The sequence below is a fragment of the Erythrolamprus reginae genome, chromosome Z, assembly GCF_031021105.1.
Source record: "Erythrolamprus reginae isolate rEryReg1 chromosome Z, rEryReg1.hap1, whole genome shotgun sequence".
Lineage (NCBI taxonomy): Eukaryota > Metazoa > Chordata > Lepidosauria > Squamata > Dipsadidae > Erythrolamprus > Erythrolamprus reginae.
The window spans coordinates 151036681-151063049 of record NC_091963.1 but is presented as its reverse complement, the minus strand read 5'-3'; the positions used below and the strand labels follow the sequence as shown (position 1 = coordinate 151063049).

Here is a 26369-nt window from a genome sequence, read left to right as displayed (position 1 = left end):
TGACGCATGCGCGCCGGGCGAGAGCGAAAAGTCCAGTCGTGCGCCGTTCGTAGGAGAGGAGGGAGTGGGGACGTGCGTGATGACGTCGTGACGCACGGAAAGAGGGGGAGAAAGGGAGGCGGGCTGCCGCCGCCGCTCTTTCTCCGCCGCGCAAGACGAGAGGGCCCTCCCCGCCCCTCCCCCCTTTAACGGGGTCGCCATGGCGACGGCGGGCGGCCCCCCCGCGTCGGGTGAGACGAAGGTGATCTACCACCTGGACGAGGAGGAGACGCCCTACCTGGTCAAGATCGCCGTGCCGGCCGAGCGCCTCACCCTCGGCCACGTCAAGGCCGCCCTGGCCCGGCCCGGCGCCAAGTACTTCTTCAAGAGCATGGACCAGGACTTCGGGTAGGGGGGCCTCCCGACGCCCCCCGTCCCTCCCTCCGCCGCCTCGGGGGCCCGTCTGCTGGACCTCGAGGGGAATGAGAGACACCCCCCCTAAGAGGGATGGGGAGGGGCAAGAGGCTCCCGTGGGTCCGTCTCCAGGACCTCTAGGGGCCCGTGCCTAAGAGCAGTGGCCCGGTGGGAATGAGAAAGCCTCCCATTTCTCTGTCTTTTTCTAGGAGGGAGGGGGCCCTGCCCCTAAGAGCAGTGGGGAGGGGGCAAGAGACCAGGAGCCATGGGCCCAAGGCCCGGCTTTCCCAAATGGGGAGGGCCCCCGAAAGACCTAGAGAATGAGAGACCTCCCTTTTCTGCCTCTTTCTAGCCCCTCTCCTAAGAGCCCCCTTGGGCCCGTCCCCAGAACCTCCAGGGGCCCCTTCCCCTCCCCCAAGAGCAATGGGGGGGTGGGCAATAGATCCTGGAGCTCTTGGGGCCGTCTCCTGGACCTCAAGGGGTTCCTCTTGCAATGGGAAGGTGGGACTCTCTTTTCTGCCTTTTTCTAGTCCCTCCCTCTAAGAGCAATAAGGAGAGGGCAAGAGACCGTAGCCATGGGCTTGAGGCCCGGCTTTCCCAAGTGGGGAGGGGCCCTGAAAGACCTCTCGGGCCCCTTTGCTGGACCTCAAGGAGTCCCTCTTGCCGTGGGAATGAGATACTTCATTTTCTGACTCTTTCTGGGAGGGAGGGTCAGGAGTAAGAGACCCAGCAGCCATGGGCCCGTCTCCTGGACTTCGAGGGATCCCTTGTGGCAGGGAGGAGTCGGAGTCCAGGCCTTCTGAAATGGGGAGGGGCTCGAAAGACTGCTTGGGCTCGGTTGCTGGACCTTGAGGGGTCTCTCTTGCTGTGGGAACAAGGGTCCCGTTTCTGCCTCTTTCTACAGGCCACGGGCCCCTAAGAGAAATAATGGGGAGGGAGCAAGAGGCCCGAGAGCCATGGGACCGTCTCCTGGACCTCGAGGGGTGAAGGAGGCCCTGCTTTCTGCCTTTCTCCCCCCCACCCAAAGAGAAGTGTGAGACATAAGACCTCGTGTTCCCCTCTTTTTCTGGAGAATGGAGTCTTGGGCCACTGAGTTGTTATGGGGAACAAGGACCCCCTCCACCAAGGTGGTCGAGAGGTTAAGACCCTCTCCCCTCTCAGCCCATCGTCTTGATACTAGCAGGATGAAGCCCCTCTCTGTGAAGCTGGGGTGGGGGGGTGGGAGGGCAGTCATAGGTGCCCCAAGGTAGCTGTGGGCCCACTGCACATGCTTTTGAGGGTGAGAGCCCCTCCCTCCATGGGACCAGTCTCCTGGACTTCAAGGAGACCCCCGTGGGGAGGTGATGAGACCGGCTTTCCTGCCTCTCAGGAGAAGGAGGAAGGGTTTTTTGGGCTCCTATGAAGTTGAGGCCTAGAGACCCCCTCCCCAAGGAGAGCACGGACAAGTTAAAGCCCCCCCCCAGGGCCCGTCTTCTGGACCCTTACTGCGGGGGTGGAAATGAGACCCTCTTTTCTGCCTCACTAAGGATGGGGGGCCCCTGGAAAGGTCCTCACAGAGCATTGGGTGGGCAAGATCCTCACAGGAGCCCATCTGCTGGACCTCAAGGAGCCCCCAGCACCCACTGACCCCCTTCCCTTTGCAGGGTGGTGAAGGAGGAGATCACGGACGACAGCGCCCCCTTGCCCTGCTTCAACGGAAGAGTGGTCTCTTGGGTATGCCCTTCTGCTGGGGACGATGGGATTCCAGCAGGCAGAGCCTTCTGGGAGAGGAATGTCTGGCAGACATATTTTGGGGGTGGAGGGTGGTCTCTTGTCTATTCCGGGAAGGCTCAGCCTTGATCCAGCTCAGCTCAGAGGGAGGGAAGGAGGGAGGGGAAAGGCCTGACGGAAGAAGCTTTCAGCCCCTTCTCTCTCCTCCCCTCCTTTCTGCCCTCTCCTAGCTGGTGTCTTCGGAGGTCCCCCCTCCTGAGCTGCCGCCTCCTCCTCCTCCTCCTGTCGTGGAGGCCTGTCCGGAGCCTTCGCCCCCACCGCCTCCTCTTCCTCCCTTGCCCGCAGAGAGGACCAGTGGCATTGGGGACTCCCGCCCACCTTCCTTCCAGTGAGTAGGCATTGATTTCATGAAATTCAGTTTATTTCATTTCTTCCACTAAATTAATAGGCTGCCCAACTCCCTGGGGCCGTGATGCCACACGGAGCCACGCGAGACTTTATTTATTCTATTTATTTATTTATTCAATTTTTATTCTGCCCTTCTCCTTAGACTCAGGGCGGCTTACAACATGTTAGCCATAGCACTTTTTAACAGAGCCACCAGCCTATTGCCCCCACAATCCGGGTCCTCATTTGACCCCCCTCGGAAGGAGGGAAGGCTGAGTCAACCTTGAGCCGTGTTTCAGCTCCAGCATGTATGCGCGCTCATGGCCAGCTAATTTTCGGCCTTGAGGGAAGGACGTTTTGCCCTCCGGAGGCTTCAGGGAAGCTTCCTTGAAGTCTCAAGGCCAAAAAAAATCGCCCAATGGAAGTACGTAAAAAACATACTTCCAGTTTGCCTGTTGTGCTGTTTTTTGTGCTCTGGAGGGTTTCCCAAGCTTCCGGTTTGCCATTGTGCTGTTTTTTTCACTGAAGCCCCAGAGTGCAAAAAACAGCTCAACAGGCAAACCGGAAGTGCATTTTCCCAAGCTTCCAGTTTGCCCGTTTGGGCATTTTTTTTCACCTACCAGGCTTCAGAAAGGCCTGTGTTTGTGCGTGGAGGAGGTGATCTGCATATGTGGGGGTGGGAGGGAAGGGGTGTGGGCGCATGCATGCTAATACGCACACATACACTCTTTTTGGCACGTGAACCAAAAAAGGTTCTCCATCACTTCCCTAGAGACTCAGGGCAGCTCTTTGTGTGTGTGTGTGTTTCTACATTGTGGGATTCAAAAGGGGGCACCGACCCAGCCTAGGACTGGGGATGAAGTTCAGTAGGAGTTTAGTTTAATTTATTTGATTTATATGCCGCCCAATCCCGGGTAGCTAATTTGGAGCACGGTGAGTCTCTTTAAGGTAAAGGAAAGAAAGTTTGGGGCTGACTTTTTTTCAATAGCAGCTTTTGGTTTTATTGTATTTATTTTACTCATCAGAGTTTTATTCTGCATGGATTATTTTATTAGGAACTCCAGAGGTGGCTTTCGTATTGAATGCTCACTCATGCACCCCCCCAAAAAGCCCAACCACCTTTCATGGCTAAGATGGGACTAGAACTCCCAGTCTCCTGGTGATTGGTCCAAAGATGCCCCTTCTGCTTTTGTGCCTAAAGCGGAACTAGAACTCACTACCTCCCGGTGATTGTCCCAAATAATAATAATACAGTGTTCCCTCGATTTCCGCGGGGGATGCGTTCCGAGACCGCCCGCGAAAGTTGAATTTCCGCGAAGTAGAGATGCGGAAGTAAATACACCATTTTTGGCTATGGACAGTATCCCAAGCCTTCCCTTAACACTTTAAACCCCTAAATTACAATTTTCCATTCCCTTAGCAACCATTTAGATCATTACTCACCATGTTTCTTTATTAAAGTTTATTTAAAAATATATTTATTAAAGGCAGACGAAAGTTTGGCGATGACATATGACCTCATCGGGCGGGAAAAAATCATGGTATAGGGAAAAAACCCACAAAGTATTTTTTGCGAAGTTCGAACTCGTTAAAATCAAGGGGACACTGTAATAATAATAATAATAATAATAATAATAATAATAATATGTTTATAGTGCCCTTTTAACAAAGGGCATAACAGCATATTGCCCCCACAATCCGGGTCCTCATTTTACGCACCTCGGAAGGATGGAAGGCTGAGTCAACCTGAGTCAAAAACATCCAGATAGCTTTCATGCCTCATTTAGGACTAGAACTCACAATCTCCTAGCAATTGGCCCAAAGTTACCCAGCTGCCTTTCACGTCTAAGGCGGGACTAGAACTCCCAGTCTCCTGGTGATTGGTCCAAAGATGCCCCTTCTGCTTTTGAGCCTAAAGCTGAAACCAGAACTCACTCAACTAGAACTCACAACTCACCTGGTGATTGATCAAAAGACACCCAGCCAGCTTTCATGCCTAAGGCAAGATTAGAACTCAGACAGACACCCAGATAGTTTTCCTGCCTCAATTAGAACTATAACTTCCCATCTCCTGGTGATTGGCCCAAAGACACCCAACTGCCTTTCATGCCTAAGGAGAGACTAGAACTCACCGTCTCCCAGTTTCTGCACCAGCACCTTCACCCCTATACTGAACTGTTTTTTCTTTGCAGTCCAAACCTCTCGGGAAGCTGCGAGAACTTGGATCACGAAACCGAGACGGAGTCTGTCGTGTCGCTACGGAGAGACCGGCCGCGTCGCAGGGAGAGCGCGGAGCACGGAGGTAACCATATCTCCCTCTCTGAAAGCTTCTTTAGCCTTTTCCAGAGGAGAGGGAATGGGGGAGGGGGGCAATCCCTGGTGGGGCAGGATCACTCCTGACGCCCTCTTCCGAATCAGGCGGACACCGGATCAATGGACAATCCCGGCTGGAGCGCCACTTGGCTGGGTACGAGAGCTCCTCCACGCTACTCACCAGCGAACTGGAGACCACCAGTCTGTGCGACTCGGACGACGATGACGCCATGAGCCGGTGAGAACCAGAAAGCGGACAAAAAGGTTTGGGAAGGTCTGCCTGTCCTAGCTCTACGTCTCACGTTGAGAATCCGGGAAGGTTCCTCCCACTGGGATTGGCCCACTCCATCCACGCTGGCACGGGAGGCATGCCAAAACCTCCAATGAAAGAAAATAAAAATTTAGGACATCTAGAGATGTTAAAACTGAAAGAAAAATAACAAGTAAAGATACTAATTGAGGAGAAGGAGGAACACGGCCTAAAATCAAGAGGCATAAGAGATAATGAATTTTTTTTTTTTTTACTCCATAGACTCCATTTACTATGTTAGCCACTCCATTATTTCCGGTCTCTTTCTTTTCCCCTTTAAACTATTAGAATATTTTGCAAGTGGTTATTTTGACCAAATCACTCACCATATTCAGCTTCTTAGTCTCCTGTGCATTGCTTTAAATTCTCTTCGCAGATGACTTCCAACTTCAAAAACAAGTGATCCCGGTGTTTGTAGCCGCCGTGGCTAGAATCAGCCTTTCGAGCCGTTTTCCACTGCCACCGATCAAAGGCCCTAGATCAGCTCTCTGTGGGGTATGCCAACCCCAAATAGATCTTAACAGCGTCCCCTTCTTCACTGCCCCTACAAGATGGTTCTGGCCTGGTTCAGTCCCCCAAGCGACAGGGATTCAGGATTCCCCTGCAAAGCGCGGGGAACTCCGTGTCGGCGCAGCATTTGGCCACGCAGCATTTGAACAATAGTAGAAATACCCAGAAGACTATATTAAAAATATAAATGTAGACAAAGGGAAAGATATAAGTTTTAAGAAATAGCTCTGATGTTGGAATGAAGTTGGGTTTTTGAATTACTAATCTGCTAACCGTTAAAATGATTAGATGTACTCAGAGAAGTATAAGAGGAGGGAAGAGGAAGTAGAAAATAAGGGGGGGGGAGAGAGAGTAGGAAAGAGGGAGAGAAAGAAGATAGAGGGGAGAGGCGGAGATATAGGGAAGGGTGTAGTATGAAATATAGAAGAAAAGCAGATTGGAGATAACTGTATAAAAGGAGCAAACCAAGGATATATATGTTCATGATATTTTGGATAATATAACTGGGTGTCTTGATTATATGTATGGATGTTTGTGTAAGTTGGTGAAAAAAATACACACACACACACACACATATATATATATATTAAAAACCCTCCACACAACTTCAAGTGGCAAGTCATTCCGTCGATTAGTTGTCCTTACTATTAGGAAGTTTCTCATTTAATTCCAGGTTGCTTCTCTCCTTGGTTAGTTTCCATCCGTTGCTTCTTGTCCTTCATTCAGGTGCTTTGGAAACTAGATTGATCCCCCTCTTCTTTCCGGCAGCTTTTACTTAGGGTTCAGTTATTTGGATCCTTACAATATTTCACTTAATGGCTTTTTACAGGTAATTTAGAACCATTCATTTCATGACAGCATGAAATTTAAAAAGTGTCTTATGATTTAGGACTGTCCACAGTATCCCGCAGTCAAAATTCAGACCTTTTGATAGCCGACTCGTATTTACAACGGTTGCGTGATTGCCCCTTTGGCGGCCTCCTGAGCAAAGTCCCAGTGTGTGTGTGGGGGGAGCCGGATTCACTTAACGACCGGCTGACTGCAGCAATTTTTCACTGAACCGCGGTGACAAGGAAGGGTAGGAAAACTCGCTAAACCGGGGTCTCGCTTAGCGGCAGGAATGTGGGACTCAGTTAAACGGTTGGAACCCAAAGACTGCCTGCAGTGGAGTAACGGAAAGCATATCGCTGGGTGGTGCCCTTTCCAGGCGGCGCTTTTCATCATTCCTTCGCTGTGTTAGCCCCCTCGTCCGTTTTCCTTGGCAGGTTTAGCAGTTCCACTGAGCAGAGCAGCGCCTCCCGCCTTCTCAAGCGCCACCGCCGGAGGAGGAAGCAGCGCCCACCGCGTCTCGAACGGGTAGGCCCCGTGGGGGGGGGGGCAAGTGGGCCAGGTCTTGGCATCTGGGGCACAAGGGGGTCTCTTCTCGCTGGGCAGACAAAAGACGAGGATTGTATTTGTGGTGTGTGTGTGTGTGTGTGTGTGTAGAGGGTCTCACACTGCGTCTCCCCCCCTCTTCTGTCTTCCAGACATCGTCTTTCAGCAGCGTCACCGACTCCACCATGTCACTCAACATCATCACCGTCACCCTGAACATGGGTAAAGGACCCCCGCGTGGGCCAAAAAGAGAGAGGGTCTGATCCCAGCATTGCTGAAACTAAAGACGGCTTTGACCCAGTATGACAAAACTTCTAAAATGAACCCGAATATCTTGTTAAATAGGAGCATCGGCAGCCCCGCCAAGAATGTTTCCCTCTCATCACAGGCTAACAAGCCTGTCTGGCAGGGAGATGGATTGTCTGTCACATCTATTTGTCTACGCCCCCTGCCTGTTACCTTCAGAGCCAGCAGTGGTGGCTCTTCTGTCCTGAGGACCAGCCCATAGATTTCCCCTGCTCTCCTCTCCTCTGCTTTCTGTGCATCAGGCACAGGACCCAGCCATCCCTCTTCTTCTCATCAGCCACCTCCAGACCTTAGGGCTGCAGACTCTCCATCAGAGGGATGACGGACAGCCCAGGCTCCCCCTCTCTCTCTCACTCTGTCTCTCTGCCTCTCTCTGTGCTCTTTCTGTGTCTCTGTCTCTCTGTGTGCGTGTGTCTCTGTCTCTCTCTCTCTGTGTCTCTCTCTCTGCCTGTCTCTGTCTGTTTCTCTCTCTCTCTGCCTGGCTCTCTCTGTCTCTGTGTGTGTCTCTGTCTCTGCCTGTCTCTCTCTTTCTGTCTCCCCCTCTCTCTGCCTCTCTCTCTCTCTGCCTGTCTCTCTGTCTCTGTCTGGCTCTCTCTCTCTCTCTGTGCCGGTTCCATTCCCTCTTCCCTCTCGGAGCTCCCAGGTTGCCCTGATGCCGACCCTGACTCCCACGCCTCCTCCTCCTCTGATTCGGCTTCTGGAGGAGCCAACAGACCACCACACCCTTGACTATGGAGATGGAAGGCTAGACAGGCCACAAAATGGGGCCCTGCTAGATTCCCACTGCTCTCCTCTGTCTTCTGGGCATCCGTATGCGTCAAGCACAGGGCCCAGCCGTTCCTCTTCTTTCTCATCAGCCACCTCCAGGCCTGGGGGGCTCACCCCTTTGGAGGGCTGCAACCGACTGGCCACAACAAAACCCACCCCAAAGGGGGAAGGGATCGGGTTGGGTGGGTCTCCTCCGTGGGCCTCTCTCCTGCCTCCCACTCCACTCCCAGTGGGCGGGAAAGACCAGGAGTTCATGTGGTAGAGATTTAAGGCACCTGGTTCTCCACTACCTCGGAAAACTCACCGAGATCCTTTTTATTTGGAGGGAAGGGGGTTAAAAAAAATTCCTTTTATTTATTTGTTGATTTATTTGATTTGATTTGATTTGATTTGATTTGATTTGATTTGATTTGTATGCCGCCCCTCTCTGGAGATTCGGAGCGGCTAACAGCAACAATAAAACAGTGTACAATAGTAATCTAATACTAAAAATGATTAAAAACCCATTACAGTGATCCCTCGAGTTTCGCGATCTCGATCTTCGCGAAACGCTATATCGCGATTTTAAAAAAAAAATTAATTAAAAAAACCCCCCACTTCCGCGTTTGGCTTCGGGAGTCAGCTGGGAAGCGGCGCGGCTGTTTTAAAAGGTTGCAGCCGGCCTAGGGGGCTTCCCAGCACCCCCCCCGAACCCCCAACCTGGGTCTTCCCGGCCGCCCACGCAAAGGGGAAACCCCGGCTCCTCGCTGATGCCTGCCGCTCGCCCCGCCCGCCAGCAAGAGGGGGAAGACCCAGGGAAGGTTCCTTCGGCCGCCCAGCAGCTGATCTGCTCGGTAGCGCAGCAGCAGCGAGGAGCCGAATCGGGGTTTCCCCTTTGCGTGGGCGGCGGGGAACGCAAACTCCACCATCTACGCATGCGCGGCCATAGGAAAAAAGGGCACGCATGCGCAGATGGTGTTTTTACTTCCGCAACCCTACATCGCGAAAAATCGATTATCGCGAGGGGTTTTGGAACGGAACCCTCGCGATAATAGAGGGATCACGGTAATATAAAAACCAGACATACATACAGACATACCATGCATAGAATTGTGAAGGCCTAGGGGGAAAGAGGATCTCAATTCCCCCATGTCTGACGGCAGAGTTGGGTTTTAGAAATGCCCCCATCCCCTCCGCCCACCTCTTCCAAGAGGGGAAGAAATTTGGAGCCCGAGCCTTTCCAAAGAAGGTGAAACGGTCTTTCTTTTGTCTCCCCTTCTTCTTTGGATAGAGAAATACAACTTCCTGGGCATCTCCATCGTGGGGCAAAGCAACGAGCGGGGGGACGGAGGCATCTACATCGGCTCCATCATGAAAGGCGGGGCTGTGGCCGCCGACGGCCGGATCGAACCGGGGGACATGCTGCTTCAGGTGAGTGGCGGGCACCGTTTTCTTTGCGCGATGCAGGAGAGTCAAGGGAGAGATAGGGTTCAACTCTGGATTCCTGCGGGGTGGGGGCTTTCCTTGCAGATGTTTCATGACCCCAAACCCAATGCACGGATGAGATTATTTACTTTGGTGATCAAACGTCTGAGAGAAGAGCCCCAAAGAGCCCTTGGGCGTCCTCCTCCTTTCTGCAAACTCCATTTCCCGCTAACTGATGATGTTCCTTAGTCGGGTCATAAAAAGTCTGCAAGAAAGCCACGAAGCCCAGAGTCCTTTTTCTCCTCTTCCTCTCCTCCTCCTCTTCCATCTCTTCTCCTCCTCCTCCTCTTCCATTTTCTACTTCTCCTCTTCCTCTCTTCAAATCCCTTCTAACACTGATGATGGTCCCTAGTTAGGTCATGAAAAGTCTTCAAGAAAGCCACAAAGTTTAGAGAGCGGCAAGAACCCCACAATCCTTTTTTTCCTCTTCCTCTTCTCCTTTTGCTCTTTTCCCCCTTCTCTTCCTCCTCCTCTTCCTCCTCCTTTCTTCAAATCCCTTCTAGCCCTGATGAATTTCTCTAGTTGGGCCACGAAACATCTGCAAGGAAGCCCCCAAGCCCAGAGAAATAATAGTAATAATAATAATTTATTAGATTTGTATGCCGCCCCTCTCACAACAATGTTACATTGGAACAAATCTAATACTAAAAGAGAAAAAAATATAAAACCCCATCATTTAAAACCAAACAACATACATACCAAACATAAAATATAAAAGCCTGGGGAAGGTGTCTCAACTCCCCCATGCCTGGCGATATAAGTGGGTCTTGAGTAATTTAGGAAAGACAAGGAGGGTGGGGGCAGTTCTAATCTCCGGGGGGAGTTTATTCCAGAGGGCCGGGGCCGCCACAGAGAAGGCTCTTCTCCTGGGGCCCACCAAATGACATTGTTTAGTCGACGGGACCTTATCGGTCGCTGGGATTCGTGCGGTAGCAGGTGGTTCCGGAGATACTCTGGTCCAATGCCATGTAGGGCTTTAAAGGTCATGACCAACACTTTGAATTGTGACCGGAAACTGATCGGCAGCCAATGCAGGCCATGGAGTGTTGAAGAAACGTGGGCGAATCTAGGGAGCCCCACGATGGCTCTCGCGGCCGCGTTCTGCACGATCTGAAGTTTCCGAACGCTCTTCAAAGGTAGCCCCATGTAGAGAGCGTTGCAGTAATCAAACCTCGAGGTGATGAGGGAGAGAACCCAAAGACCCCCACCCACTTCAATGCTTCCACCCCCCCCCCCCCATCCTTTCTCAACAGTCCCTCAGCTCCTGCCAGGGCTGAATTGGAGAGTCTCCCTCCGTCTCTGGGAGGAAGCGGAGGGAGGACTCCCGGTGGCTGAAAACATCCCCCTGCCCCCCCTCCCCTTTCAATCCCAGGTGAACGACATCAACTTTGAGAACATGAGCAACGACGACGCTGTGCGGGTCCTGAGGGAGATTGTCCATAAGCCTGGGTGAGTCCCGTCAGATCCCTCCCAAAGGCCTCCTCTCCCCCCCCCCCCCCCGGGAGGAGGGGGCTTCCCAACGTTCCTAAAACAATGCCCCCCCCCTCCCCGATCTGTCCCTTCTTTTGCAGCCCCATCGTGCTGACGGTAGCCAAGTGCTGGGACCCTTCGCCCCAAGGCTATTTCACTCTGCCCAGAAGTAAGTCATCCATTGCCAACCCTTGGCTGCAAAGGGGAGATTGGTTGATTGATTGATTGATTGATTCATTCATTCATTCATTCATTCATTCATTCATTCATTCATTCATTCATTCATTCAGTGGTACCTGGCCACATATTGCTATAGCTCAGTCCCATTAAGTGGAAAAGAAGGAAATGAGAAGAAAGTGCGCCTTTAAATTTTGAAACCCCCTGCTCAGTTTATTCAGAATAACAAAGAGTTTGAAGAGAACCCCCTGCTCAATTATATCATGCAGTTCAAGGGAATTAACATTAGAGAGCAGGGTGACATTTGTACATCTCTCTCCCTCTCTGTCCCTCCCCTCCCCCTGGTTTAAGGGACTGGCCTGACCCATCTGCCAAAATAAGATAAGACCGGCCTACCTCACAGGGTTCTTGGTTCCACCCAAGCATAGGTAGCAAACTCACGGTTTGCAGCCAAACCTGGTTCCTTTATTTTCTAAGGATACTTTCCCTGTGGCAGTTGATCTGCATGGCAGTTGATCAGCAGCCAATCAGAATGCACCTGCTATGTTTGTCACCAGTCTCCAGGCAAAGCAATTACCTGTCTTTTCACCAGCCAATCAAAACACACCTCCTATGTACACACCTCCTATGTTTTTCACCAGGGAATTCTATGTTTTTGTCCAGTTTTTACCTGTCACAGGTGTGATAGCTATATAATATGGGTACATCATAAGGTCTGTGTTCGAATGGAACGTTGCGTCAAAATTTCAAAGCAACCAGTGAAGTACTTTTCGAGATTAGCTCCGCCTAACAAAGATGACATTTACATTTTTATTAACATAGATTTAAGAGGATGTAAAGATTGGCAGTTGGTTCCAAAGGGTCGGAGCTATCACAGAGAAGGCCCTTCCCAGCGAGACCTGGAGAAGGCCAACTCTGTGAGCCCTTATGGGCCACTGGGAAGTATGGGGTAGCAGGCGCTCCTGCAAATAGACTGGTCCTAAGCCATGTAGGGCTTTAAAGGTAATAACCAACACTTTGAATTGCATCCGGAGACCAACTGTTAGCCAATGCAGCTTGTGGAAAATTGGAGTGTAGCTTGTACCTTGGTACACCCACTATGACTGCATTTTGAACCAGTTGCAGTCTCTGAACGCTCTTCAACGGTAGCCCCATGGAGAGTACATTGCAGTAGTCAAGGCGTGAGGTGATGAGGGCGCGAGTGACTGTGTTAAGATCCTGGTCTAAGTAGGGTCACAACTAGTGCACAGGTTAAACATGCGCAACTGAGCCACAGCTGAGAGATGTTCATCTAATCTCAGCTCTAGATCTGGGCGGACACCCAAGTTGCGAATCCCATCCGAGGAGATTATTGGCGCTTGCAGGGGGCAAATCGATTGGGGTTTCCCCACCACTAAGAAATCGGTGGGAAGCCGCAGGCCCAGAAGAGGGAGGAGAATGGGACAAGGTGATCACAGGGGGAGGGTCTCCCAGCGGACTCACTGTATCCTGCTCCTTGTCCTCCTCCAGACGAGCCCATCCAACCCATTGATCCAGCTGCTTGGGTGTCTCACTCCGCGGCTCTGACGGGGGCTTTTGTCCCCTACCCGGGCAGCAGCTCCATGAGTACCATCACATCGGGGACATCCGTCACAGAGACTGAACGTGAGTCTGGCCTCCAGCCCCCACCAGCTGCTTCTGGGAAGGGGTGGGCAGAGCTATGGGATTATACAGCTGGAAGGAGAGAGGGACCTCCGGTGGGTAAAATGGGGCAGGCAAGCGTCCCGCTCGGGGACTCCCAGGGACAGTTAATGATTCCATCCCGTTTCTCACCAGGCTTTGATGACTTCAACCTCTCGATCCACACGGACATGGCTTCGGTCACCAAGGCCATGGCATCCCCCGAGTCTGGCTTGGAAGTCCGTGATCGCATGTGGCTGAAGATCACCATCCCGGATGCTTTTCTAGGTATCTGGAGGGGGGAGCACGCAGGAGTGGGGAGCTGGTCTCCCAAACTTGAGCAGCTGGCAGCGGTGACCAGCTTCCCCAAAAGTAGACCCCTAACGTAGGGACTAAAACTAGGAACGGCAACACAGGGAGAACCTTCCGAGCTGGGCAATGTAGGCTTTCAACGCCTATGTAGGTAATCCTCACCTTCACGACTGCAGTCAGGAGGGTAACCAAGCCAAGGCGGTTGTTCGGTGAATTTGGCTAGGGTTTTTAAGCGACTTTCTGCATTCCTTAAGCAAATCACATAGCCATTCAGCGAATCTGGTCCAGTTTTGTTCCAGGGACTGGCAGGGATATGGCCACAGTCGTAAGTCATTGTGCGAGTGCTTTTGTAACTCCCCAACAGTTGCTAAAGGGATGATTGTTAAGTCAGGGCTGCCTTGTAGGCAGAATCTTTCCCCACTGAGGGTCATACGAGCATCTCCCACAGTGGCGTCCAGCCTCTTGGCAGGTTCTAACACGGTTCTTAAGTGAATCTGGCTTCCCTATTGACTTTGCTTCTGATATGGTTTGGAAAGAGAGAATTGTGTGATCCCCAGGAAGCTGTGACGGTCATAATTACGAGCCCATTACCAAGCCCCAGAATTAAAATACTAATAATATTTTTTAATCAGCTCCCCCAAACAGCGGGGATTCGGCATCCCCCTGCAGAAAGTGAAGGAGAAGCCGTCTCGCCGCGGCACTGACCATGCCCCTCTCCAAGTGCCTGAATTTTGATTACATAACCACGGGGGAGGCTGTAACAATCCTTTTGAGTTGCTGCATCCTATGAGGAAACCCCCCCCACACACTAATACGCCCCCGCCCCATCCGATTGTCTTCTCCAGGATTTCCAGCAAACCTGGAAACACAGGGAAATCGGAGAATTATCAGGGAGATCGGCGGTTTGGGAAATATCAGGGAATTCATGAAAAAAAATGGAATAAATCAGGGGGAAAAACCCCAAACTATTAAAATGTTTAAAAGTCAAGAAAAAATCATGTTAAAAAAAACGTGCAAGCAAAAATGAGCATAACTGTGGCCACAACTTGCTTCATCAGCTACCGATATTTCTCCACGGCTTTGCCGTTTGGTATGATGTCATCTACGACCACGCCTTCACTAGATTGCAAGTTACAGGGAGATGTCAGGGAATTTCAAAATTTATTTATTTATTTATTTATTTATTGGATTTGTATGCCGCCCCTCTCCGTAGACTCGGGGCGGCTAACAACAGTAATAAAAACAGCATATAACAATCCAATATTAAAACAGTTAAAACCCTTATTATAAAACCAAACATACAAAGAGACATACCATGCATAAAATTGTAAAGGCCTAGGGGGGAAGAGTATCTCAGTTCCCCCATGCCTGACGGCAGAGGTGGGTTTTAAGGAGCTTACGAAAGGCAAGGAGGGTGGGGGCAATTCTAATCTCCGGGGGGAGCTGGTTCCAGAGAGTCGGGGCCGCCACAGAGAAGGCTCTTCCCCTGGGTCCCGCCAAGCAACATTGTTTAGTTGACGGGACCCGGAGAAGGCCCACTCTGTGGGACCTAACCGGTCGCTGGGTTTCGTGCAGCAGAAGGCGGCCCCGGAGATATACTGGTCCGGTGCCATGAAGGGCTTTATAGGTCATAACCAACACTTTGAATTGTGACCGGAAACTGATCGGCAACCAATGCAGACTGCGGAGTGTTGGTGTGACATGGGCATATTTGGGGAAGCCCATGATTGCTCTCGCAGCTGCGTTTTGCACGATCTGGAGTTTCCGAACACTCTTCAAAGGTAGCCCCATGTAGAGAGTGTTACAGTAGTCGAGCCTCGAGGTGATGAGGGGCGTGAGTGACTGTGAGCTTTCCCCCTGGACGCCCTGTACCAGGCACCTGAATTTTGATCACGTAACTATGGGGGACAGGCCTTTAAGTGTGAAAAATGGTTGCAAGACACTTGTTTTCAGTGCCATTTTAACTTTGAGACAGTCACGAAACAAGCTGTTGTAAGTTGAGGACTACCCATCGATCCAAGCTGAGTTGCCGCTTCCTACGAGGCACTCCGCACAACCGCCACCACTACTCCCGGCCACCCAATTGTCCTCTCATTACCCCTCCCAGGTTCGGACGTGGTGGATTGGCTGTACCACCACGTGGAAGGCTTCCAGGACCGCCGGGAAGCCCGTAAGTACGCCAGCAACCTCTTGAAGGCCGGCTTCATCCGCCACACCGTGAACAAGATCACCTTCTCCGAGCAGTGCTACTACATCTTTGGCGACTTCAGCAGCTGCGAGAACTGTAAGTCTCTCCAGTATTGCCTGGAAAGGGCCAAGCACAGAGGTGGCCCTGCGGTCTTTTGTTTTCTCGATTTGGGGGGGCTTCCTTAATAGAAGAAGGCGGGAATGAAGGAGACGTGATGTATCTGGACTTGAGCAAAGTTGGAGGGGGTGGGGGAGAAAGGTGGTTGGGGAATTTTGGGAGTTGAAGTCCATCGGTCTTAAAAGTTGCCAAGTTTGGAGACTTCCTGTTTTACAGTATTATTTTGTGTAGGAATGCAATGGAATATTGGAATAGAGAATTAGAATAAAGAATAGAATAGAGAATTAGAATAAAGACTAAAATAGAAAATTAGAATAAAGAATAGACTAGAGAATTAGAATGAAGAATAGAATAGAGAATTAGAATATTGTTATTATTATTTATTAAATTTGTATGCCGCCCCTCTCCGTAGACTCCGTAGAATAAAGAATAGTATAGAGAATTAGAACAAAGAATAGAATAGAGAATTAGAATATAGTATAGAATAGAAATAGAATAGGGAGTAGAATAGAATAGCCGCTCCGAGTCTTCAGAGAGGGGCGGCATACAAATCTAATAAATTATTATTATTATTATTATTATTATTATTATTATTATTATTATTAATTATTAGAATAGAATACAGAATAGATTAATAGAATGGAATAGAATGACCATGTTCTCCTGGAATTAAGGAGAAACTTCTTAACAATGAGGACAATGAACCAGTGGAACAGCTTGCCACCAGAAGTCATGAGTGCTCTATCACTGCAGGCTTTTAAGAAGAGACTGGACATTTACTTGCCTGAGATGGTGTAGGTTCATCTTCTTGTGCAGGGGGTTAGGCTAGAAGACCTCCAAGGTCCCTTCCTGCTCTATTCCATTTCAATTCCAATTCCCTATTCTGAATCTCTATTCTACTCTATTCCTATTCTATTCTTCTATTATAACTATATTCTAATTCTCTATTCTGTTCTGTTCCATTCTGTTCTTTATTTATTTTCTATTCTATCTATTCTATTCTATTATTATTCTATTCCGTGTAACATCAATCCCTATTGCTGCTCCAAATGTATTTATTTGCTTGTGTATTAACAAAGTCCATAAATATTTCCAGTTTTATTAAACATTTGCGGAAGAGCCAGGCCGCTAACCAGCCCCCCAGGGACCCTTCCTCCTCCCGATCCTCCATTTTCTCTCCTCTTGGACGGGGCCCCTATCTCACGCCCAGGAACTTTGTAAAGCCTTGTGTGTGATCGGCTTTGCAAACAAGACAGAGATAAAGGAACGACTGAAGAGATAAAGAGATAAAGGGCAATGACTCAACTGGGATCCTTTGAAGGGGTGATAAGTTTCTCGATTATTAGTGGTGAAATGGCGACCACCGAGGCGCCAGGCATTGCCTATGATCCGAGCCCAACCTAAGGTGGTCTTGGTTTATTTTGGATTCTCTGTAGGTCCCAGTGGGGGCCCTTTTCTCCCCCTTATCCCAAAAAAAGGAAGTCTGCATTTTTTTAAAAAAATACCTGTTTGGGTTTTTCTCTTAAGATTTTAATGACATTTAATGCTTGGGAAGCCAGGTGCCTCTTTTTTATATATATAAAATTTATTTATTTTTTCAAATATATAATAATAATAATAATAATAATAATAATAATAATAATAATAATAATAATATAATAATAATAATTTATTAGATTTGTATGCCGCCCCTCTCCGAAGACTCAAAAAAGACATACACAAAACATACATACAACATTTGGGTAACGAAAGTTTCCCCATTTTTTCTTTTTGAGTGTTCGATCAGAGAATTTTGCTTCTTTCACATAGTATTAATTCTTTTATTTGACGTGTTGCTTTGCTTGAATTTTTATTTATTTCTTTGCTTCTCTTTCCTTTAACCAGTCGTAAAATTTCCCCCATATGTTATAATAATCTGAATCTTCCTTTCCCTCTAATTTTTTGGACAACCTGTCCATCTCCGCATAGTCCAATATTTTTTTAATTACTATATTTTCTTCTGGTGCTTTATCTATTTTCCATTGTTGGGCATATGCTATCCTGGCAGCTGTTAATATGTGTATAACTAAGTACAGTATCTTACCTCTTTTTCCATTTTTTAAGTTAAAAATACCCAATAAATATAATTCTGGGTTTTTTTTTTTCAAATTCTTTTATTATTTCTTTTAGCCAGTCTGTTTTTTTATTCCAAAAATTTTTTGCTTGTACACATGTCCACCATTGATGATAGAATGTGCCTCTTTCCTTTTTGCACTTCCAACATAATGGGGAGGTTTTTGGGAACATTTTTGAGAATCTTTCCGCTGATAGGTGCCACCTGGACCCTGGGTTTGTTCTGCTGTCTTTACTTTCCCTCCTGAATTTTTCCAGCCTTTCAAATTCTCCGTTGTTCTCTTTTATGGGTCTCCCTTTTGCTCAAATAGTCAGATAGTCCTCATTTAACGGCCGTTTGCTAAATTTGGCCATTCGGGACGAACTCTTCCTTTCCTCCCCGTTGTAAATCAAAGGAAGGTTGGAAGTTAAGATTGGAAGCATGGTTACAGGTTTGCTCAATGGCCATTGAGAACAGTTAGACATCCACTTAACAGCTCCACATTTAGTGACTGTTCATGTTGGCAACGGCCCTGGAAAAAAGTGACTTAGGGCCGTATTTCACACTCAACAACTGTTGTAGCAGCCCAGTGGTCACGTGGTCAAAATTCAGTTACTTGCTATCTGATTCACCTTTATGACGGTCTCAAGGTCCCGGGGTCACTCAGTCGCCTTTTGGTAACCTTCCGACAAGCAATGGGCAAGCCAGGTTCCGTTAATGATCATTTTACTAATGTTCACAATTGCCATGACTCACTTAAGAACCGTGGTCAGTGAGGTTGTGAAAACTCAGTTAACAGATATCTCACTTAGCATTTATTTGGGACTCCATCGCGTTAGTAAGTCGAGTACTCCCTGTGAGTGCTTTGTGGTTGCTCAATTAGGACTAGCTAAAATAGAGAAGAGGCATGGCCAATGCCGCGGTGCTACGGAGTTCCCCGCTCTCTGTTGGGGAACCCTGATACCCATGCTATCAGGAGACCCGGTTCAGCCAGAACTGGGTCAGAATCACCCTGTAGAGATGGGGGACAAGAGGCGCCTGCTGGTAAGCTGGCGGGGGGGGGGAGCAAATCCCCCAGGCACCTAGCTCTGTCCTCTTGGTGTGTAGCAAATGGAACGAGATTGGAGTCAATTTGGGAAGATGATTTTAAAGTAAAGTGCAGGAGTGGGTGAAGAAAGTACAAGCTGGTGAGTGATTTCGCCGAGAGAAAAACATTAAAAAAGTATTTTAACAGAGGACTAGCTGAAATTGCGGACTAACTGAATGAGAAGCCCTGTTGATTGACATCTGACACAAGGCATGCTCCCCGTTGTCTCCTTGGTTCCCTAGATATGGCCAACCTGTCACTGAATGACAACGATGGATCCAGCGGGGCCTCGGACCAGGACACACTGGCACCTCTGCCTTTGCCAGGAGCCACTCCTTGGCCGCTAATGCCCACTTTTCCCTACCAGTACCCGGCCCCTCACCCATACAGCCCCCAGCCTCCCCCCTACCACGAGCTCTCCTCGTACAGCTACGGAGTGGGAAGCGCTGGTAGTCAGCAGAGTGAAGGTAGGTGGGGCGTTCAAGGGCAGCCAGCTTGGGAGAATGGACTGCGGGCTCCAGTAGACAAGGGAGGCTGGCATGGTGTGATTTGGGGCCGGGGGTGTCAGCTCAGGAATGGGTCCTTGCCTATTTTGAATTGGGGAGGGATTTCTGGGATCGTCTCCCTTCTCTGCTATTAGTTTTTACATCCTTTTAAAGATGTAACGTTTGTGTTTCTCAGGAATTAAGTTGTGAAATGGCCACCGCTGAGATGCCTGGCTTTGTCAGCCTGGGTGGGGGCAAATAGGTGGCTTACAGCGAGTCCTCATACTGTGACTGTAAGGGAATCTGTCCAAAGTCAGGACAGTTGTAAAGAAAGTCATTGCATGACTGCCCTAATTTTATGACTGTTTTTTTTACAGCGGTTGCTAAGCAGTGCCCCCAAGGTTGTTAAGGGGATCTGTGGTCATTGTTTGCTGGGGGAAGATTTTCAAAATTTGGACAGCGCGTTTGCCCCTGACTCGTATTTACAACGGTCGCAGCGTTCCAGGGTCACACGATCCTCTTTGTGACTTTCTGATGAGTAAAATCAACAAGGAAGCCAGATTCACTTAACAACCGGGGTACTGAATTAAGCAACTGCAGGGTATTCGCTTAACGACCAGGTCAGAAAATGGGGACAAAAAAAATCGCTGTTAATTATAAACATAAACGTTGGGGCTCCACTGCGGCTGTCAGCCAAGGATTCCCTGTATAAATTTATCCATTCACAAATCGATCGATAAAATGTGAATTTTCTTGTCTTGCAGGTAGCCGCAGTAGTGGCTCGAACCGCAGCGACGGGGGTGGCGGCCGGGGGGCCGGGAGACCCAAGGAGGAGAAGCCGGGGGCGGATTCGAAATCTGGCAGTGGCAGCGAGTCAGAATATTCCATCCGCAGTGGCAGCCAACGTGGGGGACCGGCCTTGGGGCCAGGCGGGGAGGGCTCCTCGCAGCGCAGCCAGCACAGCCTGGGGGGCGTCAGTGTGCGCTCCCACCCCTCCCTCCACAGTGCCTACGCGGCTCCCGGCGGGGTGCCCTTGGCGTACAAACCGATGATGGTGATGATGATGCCGCCGCCACCTCCTCCTCTTCCACCCCCCGCCATACAGCCTCCGGGCGCCCCTCCAGTGCGTGACCTGGGCTCGGTGCCCCCCGAGTTGACTGCCAGCCGCCAGTCCTTCCACATGGCCATGGGGAATCCCAGCGAGTTTTTTGTGGATGTGATGTGACGGGGCAGGGGGGAATGCAGGCTCCGCTTCCTCCCCCTTCCCCCTTACCAGCCATTCCCACCAAAAACCAGCCACCTTCAGAGGTCCAGCCTCTTCCTTTAGAGCGGGGGGGTGGGGAGAATCCCTCGCCCCAAAGGATGGACCAAATCCTCCCAATCCACGATTGACCAGCCAAACCTTTGCCCCAAAACGAGCCACTCACGGCCAAGAGTCAATCCCTCCGGGCCGCGCCTTCCTTCTCCACCGATTTTGCCTTCCGCTACAGAGGTCTCCGGCCAAAGCTGCTTTCAGGACCGGCCGGGACTCTGGTCTTCCTCTGATATTTGTGCCTTTTTGCTATGCTGAGAGAGGGAGGCTCGGCATTCTCCAACCCGCCTTGGAAAACAAAACCACCTCATCTTGCCCGGAATGGGCGTGGTGTGTATCCGTGCCGAATCCACCTCCACCCGTTGTCCGAGTTACCTTTTGGTTTTCCCCCTTCTTCCCGAGATTTGGCAACCGGGGTTGGGGGGGAGTGTGTCTCCTTCCTTTTTGCCTTCCCTTCCTTTGGGTGGTTTGCAGGGAGAGGGGGGGCTTCTCTGCAGAGCGAGGTCAAAAAAGTCAAAATGGCCGAAGCAAAGGTACGCTCTCAATCCCGACTTCGGTCCTGCAGCAGCCTCCTCGTCTCAACGGTACTTTTCCTGACCTCCTCTCGGGGGGGGCGGGGGGGGGGTTCCAAGCCGGTAACAATGAAGGGGTCTTTTTTTGTTATTGTTCCGTGTTTGTTTTTTATTAAGAAAATGTTTTTATAGATGGTTTTTAATTCACTTGTTTTTTTAATTAATTCCTCTTCCTTTAAAACTTTTATAGGGTATCTCGTCCTCAGTTGTATTTTAACACTACAGCCTGGCCTGTTTTTTTTTTAAAAAAGGGGTAGGGGTGCTTTATTTCTTTTCTAACTTCATTTTGAACCCCTCTTTGTATTTTGGGGGTGGGTGGGCCCAGTTTGCACCCCAAATGCCATCTTTGGGGCCCGATTTTCTAGGTTTGCTTCTCTGTTTGCATCCTTGCCTCCTCTCCTGGGGGAGGTGTGTGAGTGAAGGAAGAACCCCAGAAGTTACAGATAAGTGAACTGGGGGGGAGTAGACTGGGAGGGGGGGGCTTTAAGCAGCACCCCATCTTAACGAAGGGGCCTGCACACCAGCATAATTTCCCCCTTGGTTGTGAAAAAGAAAAAAACTTTCAGGTTACTTTGTGTCCAAATTGTCTCCTTGTGTGTGTGTGGGGGGGGGGGGGGATATTGGGGTTTTGAGCCCTGCAGAAGCCTCTGCCCGACTTCCTTCTTCACAAAGTTTGGGGGCTTCCCTCACCCCAAAGAACCTTAGGAGAAGGGTGTGGCCAAGCGCCGTGGTGACAAGGAGTTCCCCGCACTCTTGGGGAACCCCGATATCCCTGTTGTCTGGGGACCCAGATTGATCAGAGCCACCCTGGAGAGGTGGTAAAGAAGGGAGATATCATTGGAGATCTGGGAGGTGATGGCAACACCCCCCCCCCCCCAAGTTGATAAAGAGTTTCTGACAGGCAGCACTGGAAAACGGCTTGCTAAAAGTCGTCCAAGTCGCAGGGCCACAAAGAGATTGTGTTTGATTGGAATTTTGGATTGGAAGTCACCTGGAAAGAATGGCCCCAGGTTATGGCTTGATGTGCAAAATTGGGGAGGGGGGGATGCAAATGGTAGGTGGGGCTGATTTTGTACCAGTCCCTTCACCCCACCACACATAAAAATATGCCTTAATTCCTTTCTCCCCCCCACCCCCTCAAACAGGGTCCTGACTCTATCTACCATGGTGCTATTTTACCCTGAGCCCACCAGGATGTCATCTTCGATGGATAGTTTTCTCTCCCAAATGGGTGGACTTCAACTCCCAGAATTCCCCAGCCGGTGAAGAAATTCCCAGCATTCCCTGTGAATAGAACAGATGCGACTAGGATACCTTCAGGGTATCTTCTTTGCTGAAAGTCAAGATAGATTACGTCTATCGCAAAGCCACCTTCTATTAAACTTATCTCTTAGATGTAATAGGTAGGTAGATGTAATATATCTTGACTTTTGGCAAAGTAGGGGGGGAAAATAACCCCTAATAAGTTAAATAAATAAGAGTTAAATGTGAGATTGATTGGCAGGACAAGTCGACATGATTGATATATACCAGCGGGGGGGGGGATTTAACTCATTTAATTGGGTTATTTCTTCCCCCCACTTTGCTGCAGTCAAGATATATTGCATCTACCACATACCCACCGTCTATTAAGAAACTTATCTATTAAAGTTAACAACCCACCCACCCCCAAAAAATTGTGCTATCTGTTCAATCCATGGAGAATGTTGGGAATTCTTTGCTGGCTGGGGAATTCCTGGAATTCCTTATCTATCAAGAAAGTTACAAAAGGAGTTGAAATTCCACCTCTTCCGAGTGGCAGAATTGAAGGAACGCTGTTTTTCGAGGCATCCTGATGACGGTGGCCACCCATCCGAGATCCCAACCGATATAGAGGACTACAAATGCCATCGTCCCCTTGCTGATGGGGTCACAGTCGCGGTGAATCTGGGAAGCCTCAGGTTTCAGGATTGCCGTCCTCTCGGCACCTGACCCCGATTGTTTTAGCCCTGTATCACTCGGGGGTCTGTGCCACACGCATGTGTGGCAGGGCATGTTTTGTGTGATATGGTTACACTCTTTTGTAAGGACATATTTATTTTTTAGCTCTTTTTGTGTACAAAAAAAAGCCTTCCATTAAAAAAAAATGAAAAGTTGAAAGCCTTTTGCAGCTGTTGTGTTTTGTAAAAAGTGTGTGTGTGTGTGTGTGATAAGATTGTGTAAAATGTTTATGGGGATATAATTTGGAGCTCATCTGAACCTGCCGATTTTGCAACTTTCAAATACAGTGATACCTGGCCTTACAAACCCCTCGTCATACAAACTTTTCGAGATACAAACCCGGGGTTTAAGATTTTTTTGCCTCTTCTTACAAACTATTTTCACCTTACGAACCCAAGCCACCTCCACTGGGAGGCCCCACCTCTGGACTTCTGTTGCCAGTGAAGTGCCTGTTTTTGCGCTGCTGGGATTTCCCTGAGGCTCCCCTCCATGGGAAACCCCACCTCCGGACTTCTGTGTGTCTTTGCAATGCTGCAGGGGAATCCCAGCAGTGCACAAACGGGGGCTTCGGCTGGCAAAAGGGGTGAGTTTTGGGCTTGCAGGCATTAATCACTTTTCCATTGATTCCTATGGGAAACATTGTTTCATCTTACAAACTTTTCACCTTACAAACCTCATCCTGGAACCAATTAAGTTCGTAAGACGAAGTATCACTCTATTGATTTGTTTGAATGTATATTTATTTATTTATTCGACTTCAATCCTGCCCAGTCTTGAAGGACTGAGGGCAGCTTACAAAATAATAACACAAATACAAAAGATACAAATCAATAAGAGAAATCGAATATAATATCTTAAACTTACCCCATGCTAAGATCCATTTATTATAAAAAGACACGTAGATTTAATTTTTTTTAAAAAAATTGATTTTTAATTTTTTTTTAATGTTATTTTTTTTTAAAGGTAGTTCTCTACTTTCGACCACAGTTGACCCCAAAAATTTCAACCGCTCTACAAGAGAGTTAAGTTTTGTCTCCTTTTATGACCTTTCTTGCCACTGTTAAGTGAGCCACTGTTCAGTTAGTGACACGATTGTTGAGCGAATCCAGCTGCCCTGTCGAGTTTGCTCATCAGAAGGTCAACACAAAGGGGTCGCCTCGCACACACACAGGGACGCTACAACTGACATAAGTACATGCACAATGGTCATCGAGTGTGGAAAACAGTCATACCTTTTAATTTTTAACTTTTAAAAATCCAATCAATGGGATTTAATCCATTGTTGCTACCGAAGTCCAAAACAAGTTGCAAAGTCAAGGACAAAAAGTCCACCTGGAGGGCGGGGGGGGGGGTGAGTTTTGTGTCCCCCCTCCCCAGGAATGTGAGGTTGGAGGAAAACAATGTTTAAAAATAGCTGGTTTATCCTCCCAGGACCCATCCCAAGAATTGAAGGGACTCTGCCTACCACCACCACCCCTAACCTATCGGGGAGGGAGGGAGGGGCGCTCTGTGCATGTTCAGAAGCACAAGCCTCGCTCTGCAAGCTCCAAGGGGACCCTCTCTGGAACGTGGGGCGCTCTGCACATGCCCAGGGCTATTGCTTTCCTCTTTGCAAGCCGCCTTTCCTTGCAAAAAGCCCTTAATTGAGGAAGGGGGTCGCTGCCCAGAAGGTGGGGGAGGGCGCTCAGTCCATGCTCAGGGGCACCACCGCCTTCCTCTTTGCAAGTTGCCTTCTCGCAAGCTGCGATAGGCAGGGGGAGGGCACTCTGCCCATGCTCAGGGGTCCCGCTTTGCAAAGGGAAAGCGTTCTCCGGAAGGGAGGGGGCGCTCAGTCCATGCTCAGGGGCACCACCACCTTCCTCTTTGCAAGCCGCCTCCTCGTAAAGCTTGCTTTAGGAAGCGGGAGGGCGCTCTGTCCATGCTCAGGGGTCCCACTTTGCAAAGGGAAAGCGTCCCCTGGAAGGGGGAAGAGCACTCTGTGCATGCTCAGGGGTATCACTTTCCTCTTTGCAAGCCGCCTTTCCTTGCAAAGCCCTTAATGGGGAAGGGGGTCGTTGCCCAGAAGGTGGGGCGCTCTGTCCATGCTCAGGGGCCCCACTTTGCCACGTCTGCCTGCCAAGCAAACTCCAACTCCCAGCATGCACCGCCCTTCCTCCTCTTCCTCCTCCTCCTCCTGGACTTGGGCGGAGCGAGCGAGCGGAACGAAGGCGGCGGCAGCAGCAGCAGCAAACAGCCAGGTTGCAACAGAGGGAAAGACCTTCCCCATTTGGAGCCCCCTCCCCAAAGCATGGCAGCCCTCCGGCTCTCCCCCCGCCTCTTCCTGGGGTTCGGCGCCCTGCGAGGGTGAGTAGGGGGGTGCTGAGAAAGGGCTGGGAGGGAGGGGTCTTGAGAGGCGACCCTTCACCCATTTCATCGCAACCCCTCCCCACTTCGCAGGCCAGGCTGCCCCCCGGTGGTGGTTGCTGCGCCCCCCGGACGCCCGATAGCGGGGAGACTCTACGCCGCCCAAGCGGCCGCCCAGGTAAATGGTGGGGAAGGGGCTGGAAGAGGGGAGGGGGCTCGGAGGGGGGGAGCTTGGTGAGGACTAGAAGCTTGAGGCTCCGCGATCCTAGAAGGTCTCGCTTGCGCCCCCTAAGACTGCTCTCACACACACACACACACACACAAACAACCCCTCGCACGGGCTTTGAATTCTGGGTCTGGGGTCTTCCTGGCCACGCACGAGAGAGTGAGAGAGAAAGAGGGGAGGGGGCTTGAGGCAGGCGGGCGTCCGAGCGGAGCCCTTGCAAAGGCAGCCGCGTCATCCCGGGAATCTCTTTCGGCGCTGGATGTGGGGGAAAGGTCAGCCCGGCCCGGTCCTCCCCTACCTTGCCCTCCCTTTCGGCCGGGAGGGACCTCCAGGCAGTCCCCGAAAGGGAAGGGAGGGAGGGAAGGAAAGAAGGAAGGAAAGAAAGAAAGAGGGAAGGAAAGGGGGAAGGGCAGAAGAAAGGAAGAGAGGAAAGGGGGAAGACATAGATCAAAGAAAGGAAAAGAAAAGAATGGGGGTAAGGAAGGAAGGAAATGGAGGAGAGGAAGGAAAGGAGAGCACAGAGAAGGAAGGAAAAAGAGAAGGAAAGAAGCAAAGAAGGAGGGGAAGGACAAATTTGGTCTCACTAGTCTGCCCCTCCCCTTCCTCTCTCCTTTTTTTCTCGCTTCTTGCTTTTTTTGTCTATCTTCATTCCCTCTTTTTCCTTCCTTCCTCCCTTCCCTTTTTCTTTCTGCCTTTTCTTCCTTCTTTTTCCTTCTTTCTTTCCTTCCTTTTCTTATCTTTCTGTCTGCCTGCCTGTCTTTTTCTGTCTTCTTTCCCTTCTTTTCTCTTTAATACTTTTCCTTCTTTTCTCCTT

At 49.9% G+C, this 26369-nt stretch overlaps 2 protein-coding genes across 2 annotated transcripts in view; both read left to right on the top strand.

Moving 5' to 3' along the window:
• The first annotated feature begins 52 nt into the window (after positions 1-52).
• DVL2 (dishevelled segment polarity protein 2) lies at positions 53-23145 on the top strand. The gene is made up of 15 exons (XM_070728999.1): positions 53-387; positions 2037-2106; positions 2334-2491; positions 4683-4792; positions 4909-5041; positions 6889-6979; positions 7150-7219; positions 9342-9481; positions 10908-10984; positions 11107-11174; positions 12692-12826; positions 12998-13129; positions 15261-15437; positions 18880-19108; positions 19891-23145. Exons 1-15 carry the CDS (start codon positions 200-202, stop codon positions 20345-20347), a joined length of 2235 nt encoding a protein of 744 aa, XP_070585100.1. The 5' UTR covers positions 53-199; the 3' UTR covers positions 20348-23145.
• A 2022-nt stretch (positions 23146-25167) lies between these two features.
• ACADVL (acyl-CoA dehydrogenase very long chain) overlaps positions 25168-26369 on the top strand; it is a 31258-nt gene continuing 30056 nt past the window's right edge. The window contains exons 1-2 of the mRNA XM_070729672.1: positions 25168-25329; positions 25423-25507. Coding sequence (XP_070585773.1) covers positions 25274-25329; positions 25423-25507 — 141 coding nt within the window. The 5' untranslated portion in view covers positions 25168-25273. The remainder of the gene's footprint in view (positions 25330-25422; positions 25508-26369) is intronic.